General features: G+C 35.1%; 1 protein-coding gene and 1 pseudogene across 12 annotated transcripts in view; one reads left to right on the top strand and one right to left on the bottom strand.

Annotated features, from left to right (window-relative positions):
• The window catches only part of TENT2 (terminal nucleotidyltransferase 2), a gene marked incomplete at its 5' end in the record, with an annotated part of 52,190 nt that extends 36,649 nt beyond the window's left edge, over positions 1-15,541 (top strand). For all 11 annotated transcript variants that reach the window (XM_079702195.1, XM_079702194.1, XM_079702188.1 and 8 more), the window contains 4 exons: positions 2,769-2,905; positions 11,182-11,273; positions 13,487-13,566; positions 15,383-15,541. In XM_079702195.1, coding sequence (XP_079558321.1) covers positions 2,769-2,905; positions 11,182-11,273; positions 13,487-13,566; positions 15,383-15,457 — 384 coding nt within the window. In that variant the 3' untranslated portion in view covers positions 15,458-15,541. The remainder of the gene's footprint in view (positions 1-2,768; positions 2,906-11,181; positions 11,274-13,486; positions 13,567-15,382) is intronic.
• Positions 556-944, bottom strand: LOC307052397 (NHP2-like protein 1; annotated as a pseudogene). Its single transcript has one exon. The product of its transcript is annotated as an NHP2-like protein 1 (transcript).
• Positions 15,542-17,887: the final 2,346 nt, after the last annotated feature.

Below are 17,887 nucleotides of genomic sequence, written 5' to 3'. Positions count from 1 at the left end.
GGATTTCTCCTTCAGTTCTCCCTCAATAGGTATGACATGGCCCTTTTCATATATGACCTTGAAAAAGAAGAGTGAAGCTAAGAGAACACTGGCCAAACTGTTGGTTCAGGGTCATTCAGCATTTTAATATAGTAGGTCTCACAACTCTATAGTTTTAATCTCACAATTACTGATATGTTTCTTTAAATTATTGAACAAAATAAAAATTTTAAAGGGGGTTCAAACAGTTTTAAACTTCAGGTAAGAAAATGGCTGCTCTGTCTCAGCATCATTTCATAAGTTGAATGCTTATTGTGCTAGGTGCTAGAAATCAAAATAAGAAGCTTTCAGAGCAGAAACTATTAAACAGTGACCCACTTTTCTTTTCCCTGTCATTTGAACTTATACCTTTTTGTTTAATTCCCTAGAGAATATTAGTTAAATTATATAGTTTTTTTTGAGCACTATAATATTTTATAACGATAGAAGGTAGCTCAAAATACTATATGCTAACAGACAAATGATACATAACCCCTGGGGTAGGAGTCAGCAGGGAGTGTGGCAGAGGCCACCTGTTTAGACTAAGAACCTTTCAGTGGACTGCTGGATGGATTGGATCTGCTGCTTCAGTTGTGAGCCTTCTTTGATGGTGACAGAACAGGCGATGACAGGCCTGGAGACCCCACAGGCTCACCCCAGGGCCTGCTTGGAGCACACAAACACATAGGGTATACATTCTTGTCCTCACACAGCAGTGGAAGGTGCAGGATGATCTCCAGGGGCTCGGCGTCGGCAGCCATCACGATGAACTCAGAGATGCCTTTCTTGAGGGTTTTGGTGGCCTCATTGGCTCCTTTGTGAAGCTGCTTGTAGTTACATGACTGCTGAACGAGGTCCAGTAGTTTCTTGGTGAGGTGGGCATCTGCAAGAGGGTAGGCCTTCAGATTTACATCAGCCTCAGTCATGGCTCCGGTTCCGTGGTATCGTCACTCCTCAAGGAGCACAGGCGACGTCAGAGCTGGAGCCAGTTTTACAGGTTTTTTTTTGGTTTGTTTTGTTTTTTGCGGTACGCGGGCCTCTCACCGTTGTGGCTTTTCCCGCTGCGGAGTAGAGGCTCCGGACGCGCAGGCTCAGCGGCCATGGCTCACGGGCCCAGCCGCTCCGCGGCATGTGGGATCTTCCCAGACCGGGGCACGAACCCGTGTCCGCTGCATTGGCAGGCGGACTCTCAACCACTGCGCCACCAGGGAAGCCCTACAGTTTTAAATAATGTTATCCTAAGTCCAATTTTACACTTAACAAGTAAGAGCAAGACAAGTAAGAAACCTGCTCTTCCTTCTGCTTTTACTCTTTATTACAAATTAGTGCTTCTCTCCTAGTCCCCCTAGTCCTAGAGACAAATAAGATTTCTACTTGAGTCATATAATGTAATACTAAATCTGTTAGAAGTGTAAGGGAAGCCCCACATTTAGGAATGCCAACTTTGTGAGTTGTGGTTGGAGTAGAATTTTTCTTCTGACAGAAAGGTAATCACTTCTTGGTAGTTAAAAATTATTGATAGAATTATAGGTAATGGGGCAGGGAGAGAATATTTTATTTTCTTGCTCTTTGTTTTTACTGATATTTTTTGAGGACTATCATTAATTAGATGCACTACCCTATTTCTCAGTATTACCACTTAGTTATTTGGGGACCCTCTATTTTTTTTAAATATTGGAGTTATTCAGATATTACTAATTGAATTATGATCTTTAAACCCAAAGTTGATCTGTTGGGTAGTTGAGAACCTTAAGTGTAGTTGTCATTTTGCTGTCTTAACCAATTGGGGTTTTTTGTTTGTTTTTTAAATTTGTTTCTTTTCTGATGGCAAAGGGGAATATAGAAAACCTTTCTTGAGGGCACTGTGAAAATTACCTGAGAAAGAGTATTTTCTAATGTAATGGATATGTATTATTTGAGAATTTCTATAGTTCATTTAGTTTATTTTAGAGCCATAACTTGCTACTAATAGAGGAAAGATCAGATATGAAAATGAATGGCATACCATAGGCAAAAAGAATAAGTACTCATTAATATTCTTTCTAATAAGTATCTTGTTTGGGCCTGGATTGCAAGCAGATGATATCCTCCTTTATGCATATTGTGCTAAAAGTAAATTGCTGAATATTGCTTGCTGGTATATTTCGTATCTTTCTTCTTTTCCCTGCCTTCTTTGTCTTTGCAAGTTCAATTCATGTTGAACATCATTATTTCTGTTCCCTCTAAGACACAAAATACAAAATGAAATAAAATTTCAAAAAATCTTAGAATCAGCGTAAGTACTATTTATATATTAAAATTACTTATATGACCTTTGAGAGAAATTTTAAGTGACAGTTGGAGAAAGCTCTCATCTTGTCCTTGATACATTTCAGAAAGTACAACTGCTCTTTATAGAAATAATTAAGAAGGATATACATTTATAAAGAAATCTAAATATTATTGGATGGAATCTTGGTATGTACAGTAAGGTTTTATTTATGAATTAGAAAATCTTTTGCTACCATAGGAATTCATTTGGTTAACTGAGTGATACACCTCAGTCAGGGTTAGAATATCTTAGTTTTTCAGGTCCTTTCTGGCCTACTCCAAACATTGGTAAAACCTTTACTGGAAGAAAGTCTTCAGATTCCCAAATTGCCAACATAAAGAAAATTCTCTCTTCTTCAGACAGCCTTATGTTAGGATTTATAAAGTTTTTTGGTGTGTTTTTAAATGGCCTCACATTTTTCCCTTTTTCTTTTTGATAGGAATCTTTTAGTCCTGCTATACAGCTGCACCTTGTACATCAAGCTCCATGTAATGTTCCTCCTTACCTCTCAAAGAATGAATCAAATCTTGGGGACCTCTTACTGGGCTTTCTTAAATATTATGCTACAGAATTTGAGTAAGTGAAATTTCAAATTGTGTTTATTCGTTTGTAAATAAGTGAATGCTACGAATTGGGTCAGAAACTGTATTTATCAATTTCAATGTTGTAAACTACTCCAAAAATGTGTAGTTTATAAAATTTAATATCTAATGATTATTAGAAACTAAATAGCTTTCCTGTTTCTAGCTAATAAAAAAAATTATAGTTCCATAAGCCCAGTTTTAGTTGATTTCAGTAGTGATCCCATTTTATATTTAGCCACCTCTTTCCACTGTAGGGCCTGAATAAATGTTTGTGTTGGTCCTGTGTAGGTGCTGTATAGTATGGAACATCTGTTTTCCAGGAACTTAAAATTTGTAATAAAAAACACAGCTAAAACAAACTTGGAAAAAGTTCTACTTAATACTTGATATCTGAATAAATAGTTGTGTTTGTATGATATACAAATCAAGGAATACTCCTTTTCCTTTTTTTTTTTTTTTGGTGAGGGTGATACATAAACATGAAGCAGTAAAGTGTATAGTCAGGCTGGCCATAACTGAAAGTTCTTACGGGAGTTCTTAGTCCAGATAGAGTGGGATTAGGGGTTGTTTGCAGCTCTTCTGATCAATTTGGAAAAGATTGAAGGAGAGAATGAATGAGAGAACTTAGGAGTTGTACAGTTAGAGGAGGAGGGTACAATGACCATAGGGTACCAGTTTGAAGAGGGTTGGAGAGGGGAACAGTAATGGTAAGCCTAATAAATTGCTATTACTTGGTGGGAAAAACTGTTCTAAGCAGATTATATGTATTATCTCATTAGTTTACATAATACCCAAATGAGTTGGTATTATTTTATGCCCATTTTACCAGTGAGGCATATAGAGAGGTGGGGAAACTGGCCCGAAGATCACACAGGTAGTAAGGGGAATACTTCAGATAGTTTTGACTGCAAAATTCACTCTCTTAACTATGATACTTTACTGAAATGTTGATATTATCTGCTATCATACAGGAGTTCTAAAGAAACTTCACTCATATAAGATGATTTGAAACATAGGACCTGAAGGAAGAAATGTTCTTTACATTCCTCCAAGTAAAGTTTCTATCAATCAGACTGCCTGTTTTGTTTATGGTTGTGTCTCCATTACCTAGCCCAACGCCAGGTAGTGGTACTTGAAAAATACTTGCTATAGGTAAATAATTTTGAAGCTGAAAGTAAGATTATGGATATGAGTCAGAGATCCTTAAGGTGACTTAGAAATTACTGAATTAGGTTAACAAAAGGAGTAAGAAAAGTGCTGAAGAAAAGTAGTTCAATAAGAATGAAGTTATAATAATCCAGGTTAAAAATGACTAGGACCTGAATGTAAGTCTAGGCAACAAAGATAAAAAGGAAGGAGCTTTCATTTATATAAAGATGAGGGAAGATTTAAGACTGTATGAGACATGGGACATAGAGAATATAAAGGTTATTCTAGAGTTAAGATTTTTTTAAGATGTTGCAATGATAATAGCTAGTGTTTCGTGAATGTTTACCTAGTGTCCTGCAGTATGCCGAGTGAATCCCATGTATTATCTCATTTAATCCTCACAATAACCCCCTTTCAAACTTCAGGAATTTGTGAACTTGAAACTTGCCCATAACGATACAGTTAGATAGCCAGAGAACTGGGATTCAAATTCAGGTGACTCTAAAACCACTTTCTTAGTTGTTAGACTGTATTAGCATCGTCTGTTGTGTCATGTAAATTAGATATTGGGGAAAGTTCATAAAAGAAAGATATTTTTCTGCCATGTAGAGTTTAGGATTAGAGCATCTAGAGAAATACTTTGAAAATCATCTGCTTTGTTTGACTGAAACAAAATGGTAGATGTGCGGGTTTGTATGTTATTTTAGTATTAGCAGAAACTAGCTTGCTGTGCCAAATGAATCTGGCTAAGAGGTTTTGAACTTTTGGACGCACTTGTTATGATGCTACATGATTTAGGTGACATCTTCACCTACTGTTTCATCATATAGTGCATTGTTGTTTCATACCAGATATTTTCAGAAATTTGACTGTAGGGAGCATAGCCAAGAGTGTAGTCATGGTAATGAACTAGGTGCTGTGCGGAAGAATTCTGGCAGCCATTAGAAGCATTTGTAAGGATGTTTTCTGAACTTTGAGATACTATTAAAAAACTCCCTTTACTTGAAGACAAAGAATTAAGTGCCTGTGAAAGGATGCTTGAGTACATGGTATGAATGGTGCAGAAATTTTATATGGCCATTTAAAAATGACCATTAAAAAGATTTTCTTACCTACTTCACTCGCAGCTTTCTCCTTAAACCTTGCTGCTGAAAATTCTTAAAATGAAGCCAGGTTTCTAGAAATGTACCTAGGAACGAGGAACTGACAAAATAGGAAAAAAAGATCAGGTGGTTTGGGAGTCTAGAAAAACATATAGTCAGAATTTAATCACTTTGTAATTTAGCAAAAAAACAGAAAAGAAAAGAAAATTTTAAATTCTAAATATCTTACAGACTCATAGATACTGGAGATTCTAGGAACCTTAAAAGGTATCTGTTTTATAATTCTCTTTATTTTCTGGATGCCCAATCACATGTCATTAACTGCTAGTTTGTTGAATTAAAAATACATACCTATATACTTAAATACATACATTTTTTTGAAAAAGGAAATACAAAGGACAATTTTTCTATCTCCTTTCTTACTATTTTTTCCTCATTTTATTTCATCAATAAATCATTGAGTGCCTACTCTATACCAAGCTATCTTCTATGCACTGGGGATATAGCAGTTAACAAAACTGTCTTTATGGAACTTATCTTGTAGTATGGAGAGATAGACAGTAAACAAAATGTACAGTATGTTAGATGGTGGTACGTAGAGAAAAATAAAGCAAAAGCAAGAAAGGATATTCTGGTGTGTGTAGTTGTTGCAGTTTTAATACCTGTATTGCTGTTTAATACCTAGCCTGGTAAGACAGTCTCACTGAAAAGGTGACCTTTGAAATAAAGACCCAACGGAGAGGAAGGTGTGAGTTATGTGTCTATATGGGAGAAGAGCTTTCCAAACAGAAGGAAAAACAACTGCAAAGACCCTGAGGTGGAGGTTTGCCTAACATGTTCAAGGAACAGCAAAGAGACCAGTGTGACTGGAAGAGAGTGTAGAAGTCAATGATGTCTGAGAGTTAAGGAAGTCCATGTCATGTAGGGTCTTGTGGTTAATTTTGATGACTTTGGCTTTTCCTCTGGGTAAAACGGGAAACCACTGGAGGGGTTTCAGTAGAGAAATTGCATGATCTGATTTAGTTTATAACATGCTCATCCTGGTTGGTGGATAAGAATAGACTGAAGGGGGAGCCGAAGGCAGAAGCAAGGAGACTGTTTAGAAAGGTATTGTAGTAATCTAAGAGAAGTCATGTAGCTTGGGTAAAGGTGGTTGCAGTGAAAGTGGATGAGAAGTGGTCAGATTCCACTTACATTTTGATTTGCCACAGATTAGATGTGACCTAAGAGAAAGCGAGGAGCCAAGAATGGCTTCTAAGATTTTGGCCTGAGCAACTGAAAGGGTGGAGTTGCCATTAGGTGTGATGCAGAAGACAAGGGAGGAACATTACTGATTTTGAACATTTTAAGGTTGAGATACCCACAAAATATTCAAGTAGAGATACTGAGTAGAGAGTTGGATATACAACTCTAGAGTTCAGGAGCGAGGTCACAGTTAGAGCTTTATATTTGGGAGTTGTCAGCAGGTAGATGGTATTTAATGCTAGGAAACTTTTTGAGAAAACCAAGGGAATATAGATAGAAAAGGTTTAGTCCGAAGACTAAACCCTTAGATACTCCAGTGTTAAGAGGGTTACAGGAAATACAGAAGATACAAGAGTGTTTTAAATGACAGTGAAGAGAGAAAGACAAATTCAGAATGTAGATATTCTGTGAAACAACTGGCCTAGTCTCTCAAAAAGTCAATACCTTAAAAAAAAAAAAAAGGTGGAGGGAACATTTCCAGATTAAAGAGATGGAACAATCAAATACAATGGATGAACCTGGATTACAATCGGATTGTAGAGAGGGTGGAAAAATTATAAAAGGCATTTGAGTTAACATTAATTTCTTGATGCTGTTGGTGTTACAAAGGAGAATAGCCTTATTCTTAGATATATGCCAAAGGATAAAGAAATGAAGTTTCACTCTGTCTACAGCTTAACAAAAGGGTCAGTTCAAAACATACACATATACACACACACACAAGCAAATGTGGCAAAATATTAACCACTGTTGCACTGCTTTTAAGTTTTATGCTTTTCATTTTTTCCCTTTGAAAAATGTCATAATACAGAGATGAAATAAAAATAGATTAGGTATGAGAAGGAACTAATATATAGTAATCAAAAAAGGAAGAATCATTGAGAAAGGAGGAAAGCCAATAGAATGTGGTGTCTTGGAATCCAAGGGGGAAAAACGTTTTGAGGAGGAGGGAGTGATTATGTGCGTCACATTTTTTGATAGATCAAGTACAAGATGAGAACTAAAAGCTGACCATTGAAGCATCTGTCCATGTGGAGGCTACTGGACCCTTGACAGGAGCAGCTTCTGTGGAATAATGTGGATAAAGAGCGTCATTGGGGCCTTTCTCACCTTCTGAGATGGCCCATACTCTGTGGAGTGTGTTTCTCCCAAGACCAGTCTCGCCTTCTGAGATGGCCCACACTCTCTCTGTGCAGTGTGTTTCTCTCTAAATAAATCCACTTCTTACCTATCAAAAAAAAGTGTCATTGGTGTGAGCTAAAGAGAGAAAAGGAGGGAAGGATTTAGGTAGAGTAGCTAACTCTCTAGGGGAATTTACGTACTTGTAAAGGGAGCAGAAAAAGTGGAGTAGAAATTGGAGGATTAAACAGGGTTGAGATTTTGTTTTTAGAAAGGAAAAATGTTGCCATCTTTATGGCAAAATTGGTGATACCAGAAAAATTGTAGTAAATTGTTGAGCAGTCTACTTGTTTGAGTAGAGAAGGATTGGAATCTAGAGCACAAGTGGAATAGAAGCGCTGACAATTCATTAATAATAATGAGGAAAAGAAAGAATACATAGATACAGACAAATGCAGGTTGATGTGGTGGGAGCTAGAGGAAACTATCTTTTGATTGTTTTAGTTTTTTTAGTGAAATGAAGCATGGACATCAGCCGGGAAGGATTGTGAGGGAGTAGATTTGACAAGTGAGGAGAAGGTATGAATTGTCATGTAGAAGAGTAAAGGAGTGAATTAACTATGGAAATATAGTATGATTGGTGGGTAGTAGCATTTAGGATCCTTTTGAGCTAAGTCATCTTGAATTTAAAGTGATCATAAATGGAAAGGTCAATATGGTTGCATTTTTTTCTCCAGCGCTGTTTAGCTGCTTGGGAAAGGATTGGAGTAAACAATGGAGTAAACAATGTCCTGTAGGACATCTAGGTGGCAGTTTCCAATAGTTACTTGTAAGTTTTGGCGTGGGGCTTAGTAGCTGGAGAAGAAGATTTGGGAAAGAAACATTAGAGTACTGAAGCCCGGATGGGTGCTCTAGCATTTGAAAAAGATTGAAAAAGACAAAGTCCTGATAGACACCAGCATTTAAAGGGTCAGGCAGAAGAGGAGCCAGTCAAAACAAAACAAAACTCTAGGATTAGAGTCAAGCTTTTTCTCTGTTTACAAGATTTGAAATCCCTAACAAAGTGTTTGTTTGTTTGATTGTTTGCTTCCCAGCCCTTAGTAATAGAATAAAAATATACAATTTTTTCACTTACTTTGACTAGTCTTAGCACATATGCAGCCATGTGGTATCAGACACATAATTTTGTCTTTATTAGACTAAAATTTTTCTTTGTAATGTTGCTGAAGTCTGCATTTCCAATTTAATCAATTGTCTCAAAATACTTTCTGTTTGTCACAAAAAGAATGGCTAGAAGAGAATTAATAAATGAGTACCAGCTCATTATCATTACTGAAGAAAAAAAGTGAGCATCTTACCAATATAGTCAGATATCTGTTTTATATTCAAAAGATTATCACACATTATCAGATCTGTTTTAGATTAAGTCCCATATCTGTTGTTCTAGTCTCTTCTGAAACATCCCTCTTTTATAGATTGTATCTTATTTTATACTTTGATTATTGAGTGACAATGATAGATTTTCACATGGCAAGCAAATTATGGTAGAGAAATATGGTATGATAAAAGGCTTAGTTTAGAACCTGTTTTAAAGAAGGAAATGTGTAGGGAAAATATTTCTAAATTACCATTTGAATTCTACATTTAAATTCACCTCTAAGATTAAAAGTAGTATATAAGTTATGTATCATGTTTATGATTTGAAATATTTAATAATTTCAAATATTTGAAAGTTCTTCAAAAATGCAGTAGATTGAATCAGTCCAAATAGTAGTGGTTCAAATATTCTTTTTTAATTCCTCTATGAAGTACTTCAAATGATACAGTCATTTAAATAACTGAATTGTTTGAGTTGATTATAGGTTGAAGATTAAACACTATCTGGTTAGGGATGAAAAAGTGAATATGGATGTGTCACATACGTTTCTGTGATCCAGTTTAGAATCAAATACTGGCATGTAATATAAATTCAGGATTGGATTTAATAGAAATATAGTGGTGAGGAGAGTTCCTTTGATTTAAGAAAGTAAAAGTTTTAGTTTAACAGCAGGATACAGTATTTCAATATTTTAAACTTGTCTGAGAGAAAAAAATCAGTCCACTCCCTTTTAACATAATATTTCCTATTTTAATTCTACTGCAGATTCCACTGTCCTATAAGTTGAAATTAGAAACAAGTAGTCTCAGGAAAAAGTTCATTTTATTAGTGAAATTTGTCTTATGCCGTATAAAGTGAAGTAGCACAAAGTGTAATTCTACTGTAATTTTGTGTGGGTCAGCAATGTGGTTATATAACTCTCCCCTTTACATTGTTATTTTAAAGAAAATTTTGGTAACACACTTGGACCAGTAGAGCAGTGTACTTCTTTTCTGTTTGGAGTCCAAACTAACAGAGCTGCTATACGTGAAGGATCTAAAACATCTTACTGTAACCAATCCTAAGTATTTCTTTTTGACAACCCACTTATTTTTAAAAAACATAAATTCTGATATATATTTTTAAAGAACTTAAAGCTGTCTTTGCAAACTATTTCTAAACTGTATTCTTGGTAAGAAAAAATAGAAAATCATACTTTGAGGATTCTTTTCAGTTATCAAACTTCACAAGATGCAATATTTTCTTGCATGTTTAACATAGAAATTGGTCAGTTTTCCAGAAACAAATGCCATACTGGACCCACGATTATATCCTTATGGATTCTCTAATAAATAGAGGCAGAGTAGGACGAGTGTTGCATTTGGAATGTCCCAAACCGTGGTCTTTCTCCTACTGAAATGATGGAGAAAGCTAAATACAGCTGCAAAAAAAGATATCAGCTATACCCCAAACTCATTTTTCTGTTGCATACAAGCTGAGTGGTCATGTGTTTTTAAAATGTCTTTGAAACAAGGAAAATTGTACTTGTATAAAATTATTATAATTTGAACTTGTACAAAATTATTATAAATTTAAAAGAACAGTGTAAGGTTAGGATATACTAAAGACTGGACAGTTTACCTTCAAGCATGCTGATAAAATTGTTTTACTTGAATAAAACTTCACTGTTAACATCTACATCTGATATACAGCAATAACGATATGTTTTCATAGAGTATTATTTTTTTTCTTAAAACAGCATCTTGCTTCTACTGGAAAATTAAAAAATTTTCTACCATAAATCGTATCAGTAGAGGTGCACCTGAACAGAAATTATTTAATAATGCCAGAAAACAACACAAGAAGATTACCTCTCTCTTACCAAATAAAAAATTCTTACTGGGGTGTTAACAAGGAACATAGTTTTTTTGCTTACTTACACTTTATTTTTCATATTACTTCATTTATTCAAAAAATATGTATTGAATACCTAGTTTATACTAAGCAACTAGGTGAAGAGTAAAAAAAAAAATACACAAATAGCTCAGCATCTTGGAGCTTTCATTCTATTTAGGGGAGACACACAATAACATAATAAATAAGCAAATTGTTAGAATGTAAGTGCTGTGGAGACAAACGAAGTAGAGAAGGGGAAATGGGGATCGAGGTACAGAGGGTTGAAGCAAATTCCAGTTCTATGAGAAGATCAGAGTAGGCTTAACTACTGATATAATAAAAATAATAAAAGGGAAGTTAAGAAAATAGTTAACATGATTAATGTTTTTCTTTTGATAGCTGGAACAGTCAAATGATTTCAGTTCGTGAAGCCAAAGCCATTCCCAGGCCTGATGGTATTGAGTGGAAAAATAAATACATCTGTGTAGAAGGTAGCTTTCCCACAACTACTCTCTATTTCCTATCCAACTATCATCATAGTACTGAGAGAATTACTTGAATACTTTCAGCTTATATTTCATCTAAAAGTAGTACATTTATGTTCTGAAGTGGTTTATAAGTCTTTTAATTGTAAGATTTTAATTAAAAAAATAATTTAAAATTCTTTAGTTGTAAGAAATAATAAACACGAATTTAGGTGTTGAATCTTTCCAGTCAGTAAGATTTGAGCAGTCTTCACACCTCTCATGCTTGTAGTTGGTTGAAATTTAGTTTCATGACTTACAGGTAGAAGAAAATGATTCTTTGAAATAAACTTAGTTCTTTTATACTTAAATATTGATAATGAATATAAGCTAGATTTTTATGAATATAAAATTGATTTTCCTTTAAAAATTAAATGGTCTGCAGATAGTCTGTTCTCTAAAATTAATTTACATGTAGTTTAATATTTCTTTAAGTCAGTGGAAACTGACTTCAAGAGGCAATATTGTTCTCACAGATGCCAAGTGAATGACTTTTGTAAATCTTGAGGTAACATAAAGGGTTGAGATTTGGCATTTGCAGGAAAACATCAAATTTAGAGTATTTTAATTTTGAATTATAATGCAACATCTTAAGAGTTTATAAATGTGAAATTGAATCTCCTGCTTTGGTGTTTTCATTTGCTAAATTGCACAGTGTGTGTATGTTATTTTAGTTACTTGGTTCTTTTGAATATTAAATACAGTTGTAAAGTGCTACGCACTGTGTGATCTGATAGTTTGGCATATGGCGTTATTTTATTTTGAAAAGTACTGTGACAATAAACTTTTTTGAAATAGCCTTTCTGAGCAATAAAAAAATAAACAAAAGGAGTTTTTAAAATTACGGGCCTGATTAGATTATATGACAAATCTAAAGTTAATATCTCCATCAAATTTCCTGTTCTTTCGCACCTTTTTTGAGGTCTTTCCCCTCATTCTAGCAACTTCATTCTCTTTCTCTCTAGTCTCTTTCTTTCAGCTTTACAGCATACATAGGTCTTCTCATCCTTGAAAAATACTCTTGACTTGATCCTACTGGCTTTTCTGAGTACTTTTTTTTCTCTTTTTTATGCCCAAATTCTTCAACTCTAGTAATTTTAACCTACTGCTGGCATTATTTCAGCCCCCATCTCACTCCTAATGCCTTTAGTTCTCCTTCTTTTCTCACTATTATCTTCAGTTTCCTCGTTCTCTTATATAGAATCAGTTTCTTTATCTCTATATATGAACTCTTCTCTCTTATTTTGTGGATGAAGGGTGAGTGGGGTGAGGGTAAAGACATGGAAAGTAATATTGGAGACACACACATAAAATCTCTTCTTTTGTTCTCTTCCTGTCTTGTCCACTTTTTTCTCTATCCTGTTTTTCTGTGTTTCACTGCCAAATTTCTAATACAAGTTACCGTTCTCACTGCATTTTTTAAAAGCCATTTAGTCACACCATAATTCTCTGCACTGTCTTCCATCCTCCCTGGTATTAAACCTCTACTTTCAAAGGCATTGACCTTTCTCCTACTAGACAAATCAGTGGGTTTTTAAAATTATTTTATTATTTATTTATTTTTGGCTGCGTTGGGTCTTCATTGCAGTGTGTGGGCTTTCTCTAGTTGTGACGAGCGGGGGCTACTCTTCATTGCAGTGCATGGGCTTCTCATTGCGGTGGCTTCTCTTGCTGCAGAGCACAGGGTCTACGTGCACGGGCTTCAGTAGTTGTGGCTCGCAGGCTCTAGAGCACAGGCTCAGTAGTTGTGGCGCACAGGCCTAGCTGCTCTGTGGCATATGGGATCTTCCCAGACCAGGGCTCGAACCTGTGCCCCCTGCATTGGCAGGCAGATTCTTAACCACTGTGCCACCAGGGAGGTACCTCACAGTAGGTTCTTGACTCTATGATTCTTCAGAAATCTTACCTATTTTTATGGTTTAGACTTAATATACCTATGCTGTTTACTTCATTTTTAGACATCTTCTCACTGAATTTTATCTATCTTGTTAGACAGCTCATAGCTATTATAAAACTATTTATTATACACATAAATCTAACGTTAGGCTAAACCACATGTAATTGCTACTGTGTAGGTCAGAAACTGTCAAATATTGGCAATTTCATATAATTCAACCAAATAAAAAACTGAAGTTCTCATTTTAATAATTTCTTGTTTATATGTGCATTTAACATTGTAGAACCTTTTGATGGAACAAATACAGCCAGAGCTGTGCATGAAAAGCAGAAGTTTGACATGATCAAGGATCAATTTTTAAAGGTAAACAATACATCAGATTAAACTCTAGGAACATTAGTGCAATAGTGTGCTTTGAAAATTAAAAAAACATATAGGTAATAGGAAAGAACAGCTCTGGTTCCTATGTTGTGAAGCAATTAATGTGGCACAATGGGGAATTTATTACTTGAATTTTGAAATACTCCTTCAGAGAGATCTGACTCCGCTTTTACTCACATGGCTTTCACTTTGTGGAAATAAGCATTTTCACAGTGAGCTTATTAAGCTCTCAAAATGAATGAATAAAACCTAAAGGACTCCTTTCCCTCCTTAAAATATTAGGGAACTTGTAGCCTTAGAAGAAAACCATGTCTGTTCCATATTTTTCTTCTATATACCCCACTGTAACAAGGAACTAGAGCTCCATTTTATCTTTGTTTATATTCTGAGAAGTTAAACAAAATGTATGTGTTTGTGTGCACACACATTTTGTATATATAAAGTTATATATATGTAAACTGTAGTTTATTCCTTAGCTCTCTAGTCCACAGTATGAATTTTTTTTTTTTTTTTTTTTTGCGTTACGTGGGCCTCTCACTGTTCTGGCCTCTCCCATTGCGGAGCACAGCCTCCGGACGCGCAGGTTCAGCGGCCATGGCTCACAGGCCTAGCCGCTCCGCGGCATGTGGGATCCTCCCGGACCGGGGCACGAACCCGTGTTCCCTGCATCGGCAGGTGGACTCTCAACCACTGCATCACCAGGGAAGCCCCACAGTATGAATTTTTTCATCAGTGATTTTGCTAGGTTTGATTCCTAGCTTCAAGTTATTCAACAATACAGAGTAGAAACACATTGATAGAAATATGTATAGTAATATTATGAGACATATAGGAGAGAATACTAAATAGAATAAAAAGATCAAGGAACTTGTGAAGATCATTTTAGAGGCATATTTTTTCATTACCGAGATGTCGAAGTAGACTTTATTTTGATGATTATTAAAAATGCAAGTGTATCATGTTACAGGCTGTCCTTCAAATTACGCCCTCTCAGTTTGTCAACCAGAATAGAAAATTTAAAATGAAATGGAATTCTGCAGGGCAAAACAAGTACCCAAGAGGGAATGTTTTTCTCTATCAGATTAAATTGAGAACTCAAAAATAGCATTTCTGCATTGCTGTTCTTACTGATGGGTGAGCTTTCATTTATGATTGTTTAGCTATAAAACCAATACTTTTAGTCAGTTGAACAACTGAAGTGAGAACAAACTGCAAAGATCTGCAGCCAGATTTTTTGGTAGTGGGCCAGATTTTTAGCTTATGAACGAGAATTTCAGTTTCTTTTTTCTCTTCTTAAAAATTCTTTTCACTCTTCTTTTCTAGATGTATTGTATAAGGTGCTTTATTATAGATTTACTCTCTTCTTCATAAATACAGTTTTTAATTGAAAGGGCTTTCTAGATACAATAGTGAATCAAATAATTGAAGTAATCTTTCCTTACCCTCTCAAACCCAAAGGTTTTGTATTAATTACTTTGCTGTTTTAAATGACATTATCTAAATCGGTGAATAAATGTTAATATTGTCAGTTGCATCTTTTTGTACCACCTGTGTGCTCATTTCTTTATTAATGAATTGGAACTACACAGGTGTAAAGTTTTTAAATAACATCTTTCTGATGACAGAAACAATACTTTTACTGTGTTAAAAACTTGGGAGATAAAAACACAGACACAAAAAAGTCACCCCAAATTTTACTGCCTTGAGAAATCACTGTTAACATTCTAGTAACTCTTCTTTCAGTCTTTTGTTCCACATATATTTTAGGTTTTACGGATGCTTTTTCTTTCTCTTCCAGTCATGGCACAGATTGAAAAACAAACGAGATTTGAACAGTATACTACCGTTAAGAACTGCTGTCCTGAAAAGATAACTGGCCTCTATTTCTTAATAAAGAACAGTAGTAACATCATAATGCATTTTGTTTACCTTCATCATGGTTTCTTTTTAATTGTTCTTCTTGTTTTCATGTTTTATTCTTAAGAGGACATACTTATATATGCATATTTTATTATGACATTTCCTAATAAAACCCTTTGATTTAAAGATGTATTTTTGAAAATGTTTACATTGATGATTAGTAATATTATGGCATGAATTTTCAGGAGATCAAATAAAATATTTTTTTGAGAATTATCAAATAAAAGTTTTTTGCTATAACTGTAATTACTTGTACCACATGCTAATACTGAAGAGATGTGTGGACTGTTTTGGAAAGGGTCTGATTTATACATACTTAAAGTATCACCTTCAGTAGATGGTTTGTTGCCTGAGTCTGTTCTAGTGAAGTGAAGATTCGAGTCAGTTATTCAGTTACTTGAAGCAAAATGAAATCTTTTATTTCAGTGAAATCACTGCAGAGGCATGAAATACTGGACAATTGCCTTAAGTCTTCACTTGACTCATCAGGATAGACTGAGGCTTTGTGTCGATAGCATTTCATTAGTACCTCACATGCTTTTGGTGTACTCGTGATTGCTTTAAATTTTGTGTTGAAACAACTACATTTTGCACTGTAGTAATATGAGCACTAACTCTGTATCGTACAGCAGTTAGGGAATTGTTATGAAGAATCAGTTCAGTGTAGACATTTTGAAAAGATTGAAGAATCAGTTCAGTGTAGACATTTTGAAAAGATTAAGCCCTCTGTGCTTTATGATAGCTTAGTGCAATTTGCACTTTTGCTTTACTTCCTGTTTTCCTGCTTTTATTTTTCCTGTGACATGAAGCAACAGAAACTGAAAGATCAAAGTTGAGATTATATCCTATTGATAGTATCAGAGTTTTTTCTGTGTATAATTATAGGAGTGTAATCTAAACTGGAATTTTTAGGCAGTAAGCCACTATTAAATGTTCTAGATAAGACATTATTATAAATAAAAGCTTAATGTTTGTAAAGATATCTTTTCCACAAGAAGAAATAGTGGTGGCTGCTAAAAAAGCTACAGTGTTTATTAAGGTCGTTTTTGGTTTATGTAAATATTTGTAAATTGGTCAGTGCCTGTAAATTTAAATATAAATAATCTTAAAAACAGTTTTAACTTTTTCAAAAGGACTGTGTACAACTTCTTTTAGACCTGCTGTAGCACAGTTTGTACCTCTAATGTATTTGGTTTTTTTGCAGACCAATTCAAATGCTAACAAGACTTTTGCTTTTTGACTCATAAAAGGTGCATATTTTCATTTTTTTCTTTAAGTTTAAATTTTTGTATGATCAAATGGAATAAAGTTTATATATGGAAATTGTCGATGTGTTTTTTGCTTTTTTTTTTTTCTTTCTTCTGTGAAAGTCTTTACTTCTGAGATGAGATTGAGGCTGTAGTTATCATCTGGAGCTGAACTGAATCCGGTTATTGTGTGTAATTATTTAGATTATGCAGAGAATCTTGGAATCAAGTTCATTCTTCTTTAAGCCAACTAGCCACATCAACACCCTATTTCTCTGGCATTATTAGGAATGAAGCTTTCCACATAGGTGAATTTTTCAGTTTACTGATGATTAATGCTTTTGAAGCAATTAAGCTTTATATACTAGTTCTTTTTCTTGGAAATTTCCCTAAAATGTATTTTACACTGTGCAACTCTTCTTTATCAGAATGTGTTGAGTATAATTAATATTCTAGTAATGACTCCAGGTAATAATTATAAACAATAAATAATAGTCATAGTACTCCATAGTAATACTGTGTAGCTGTCAGACATGGGTAAGTGTCTGGGGCATTCTACCTCTACAGTATTATGACATTTCCTAATAAAGCCCCAGAATTTACCATGGACTCCTTCATGTCACTGTTTTCTCAGCTTTCAATGACCACCAGGCCCCCTATCTCACTGCTGCTGCTTTTCAGCCGTACAGCTATAACAGATAGATCAAGAAGTTAATAAATTTACACCCAGTTGTAAATCAATAGACTGAAACCTAAGATTATGCACTTTGTGACTGCTAAATATGTCAGATAAGTGGTCTGTCAATATATGAGAGAATTTTTTTTTTTTTTTAATTGTGGTATGCGGGCCTCTCACTGTTGTGGCCTCTCCCCTTGCGGAGCACAGGCTCCGGATGCGCAGGCTCAGTGGCCATGGCTCACAGGCCCAGCCGCTCCACGGCACGTGGGATCCTCCTGGTCCGGGGTGTGAACCTGCATCCCCTGCATTGGCAGGCGGAGTCTCAACCACTGCGCCACCAGGGAAGCCCACCTGTAGTTTTGATTAGTGTTTAATAGATCTCACAGCTGCAATTGATTCCTTTTTGTCCTAATGAGCAGACACTTGGGATTACTAATGCAAAAGCCTACCTGCTGTA

The sequence above is a fragment of the Hyperoodon ampullatus genome (assembly GCF_949752795.1).
Source record: "Hyperoodon ampullatus genome assembly, chromosome: 4".
Lineage (NCBI taxonomy): Eukaryota > Metazoa > Chordata > Mammalia > Artiodactyla > Ziphiidae > Hyperoodon > Hyperoodon ampullatus.
This window is presented reverse-complemented; position numbering and strand designations above follow the sequence as displayed.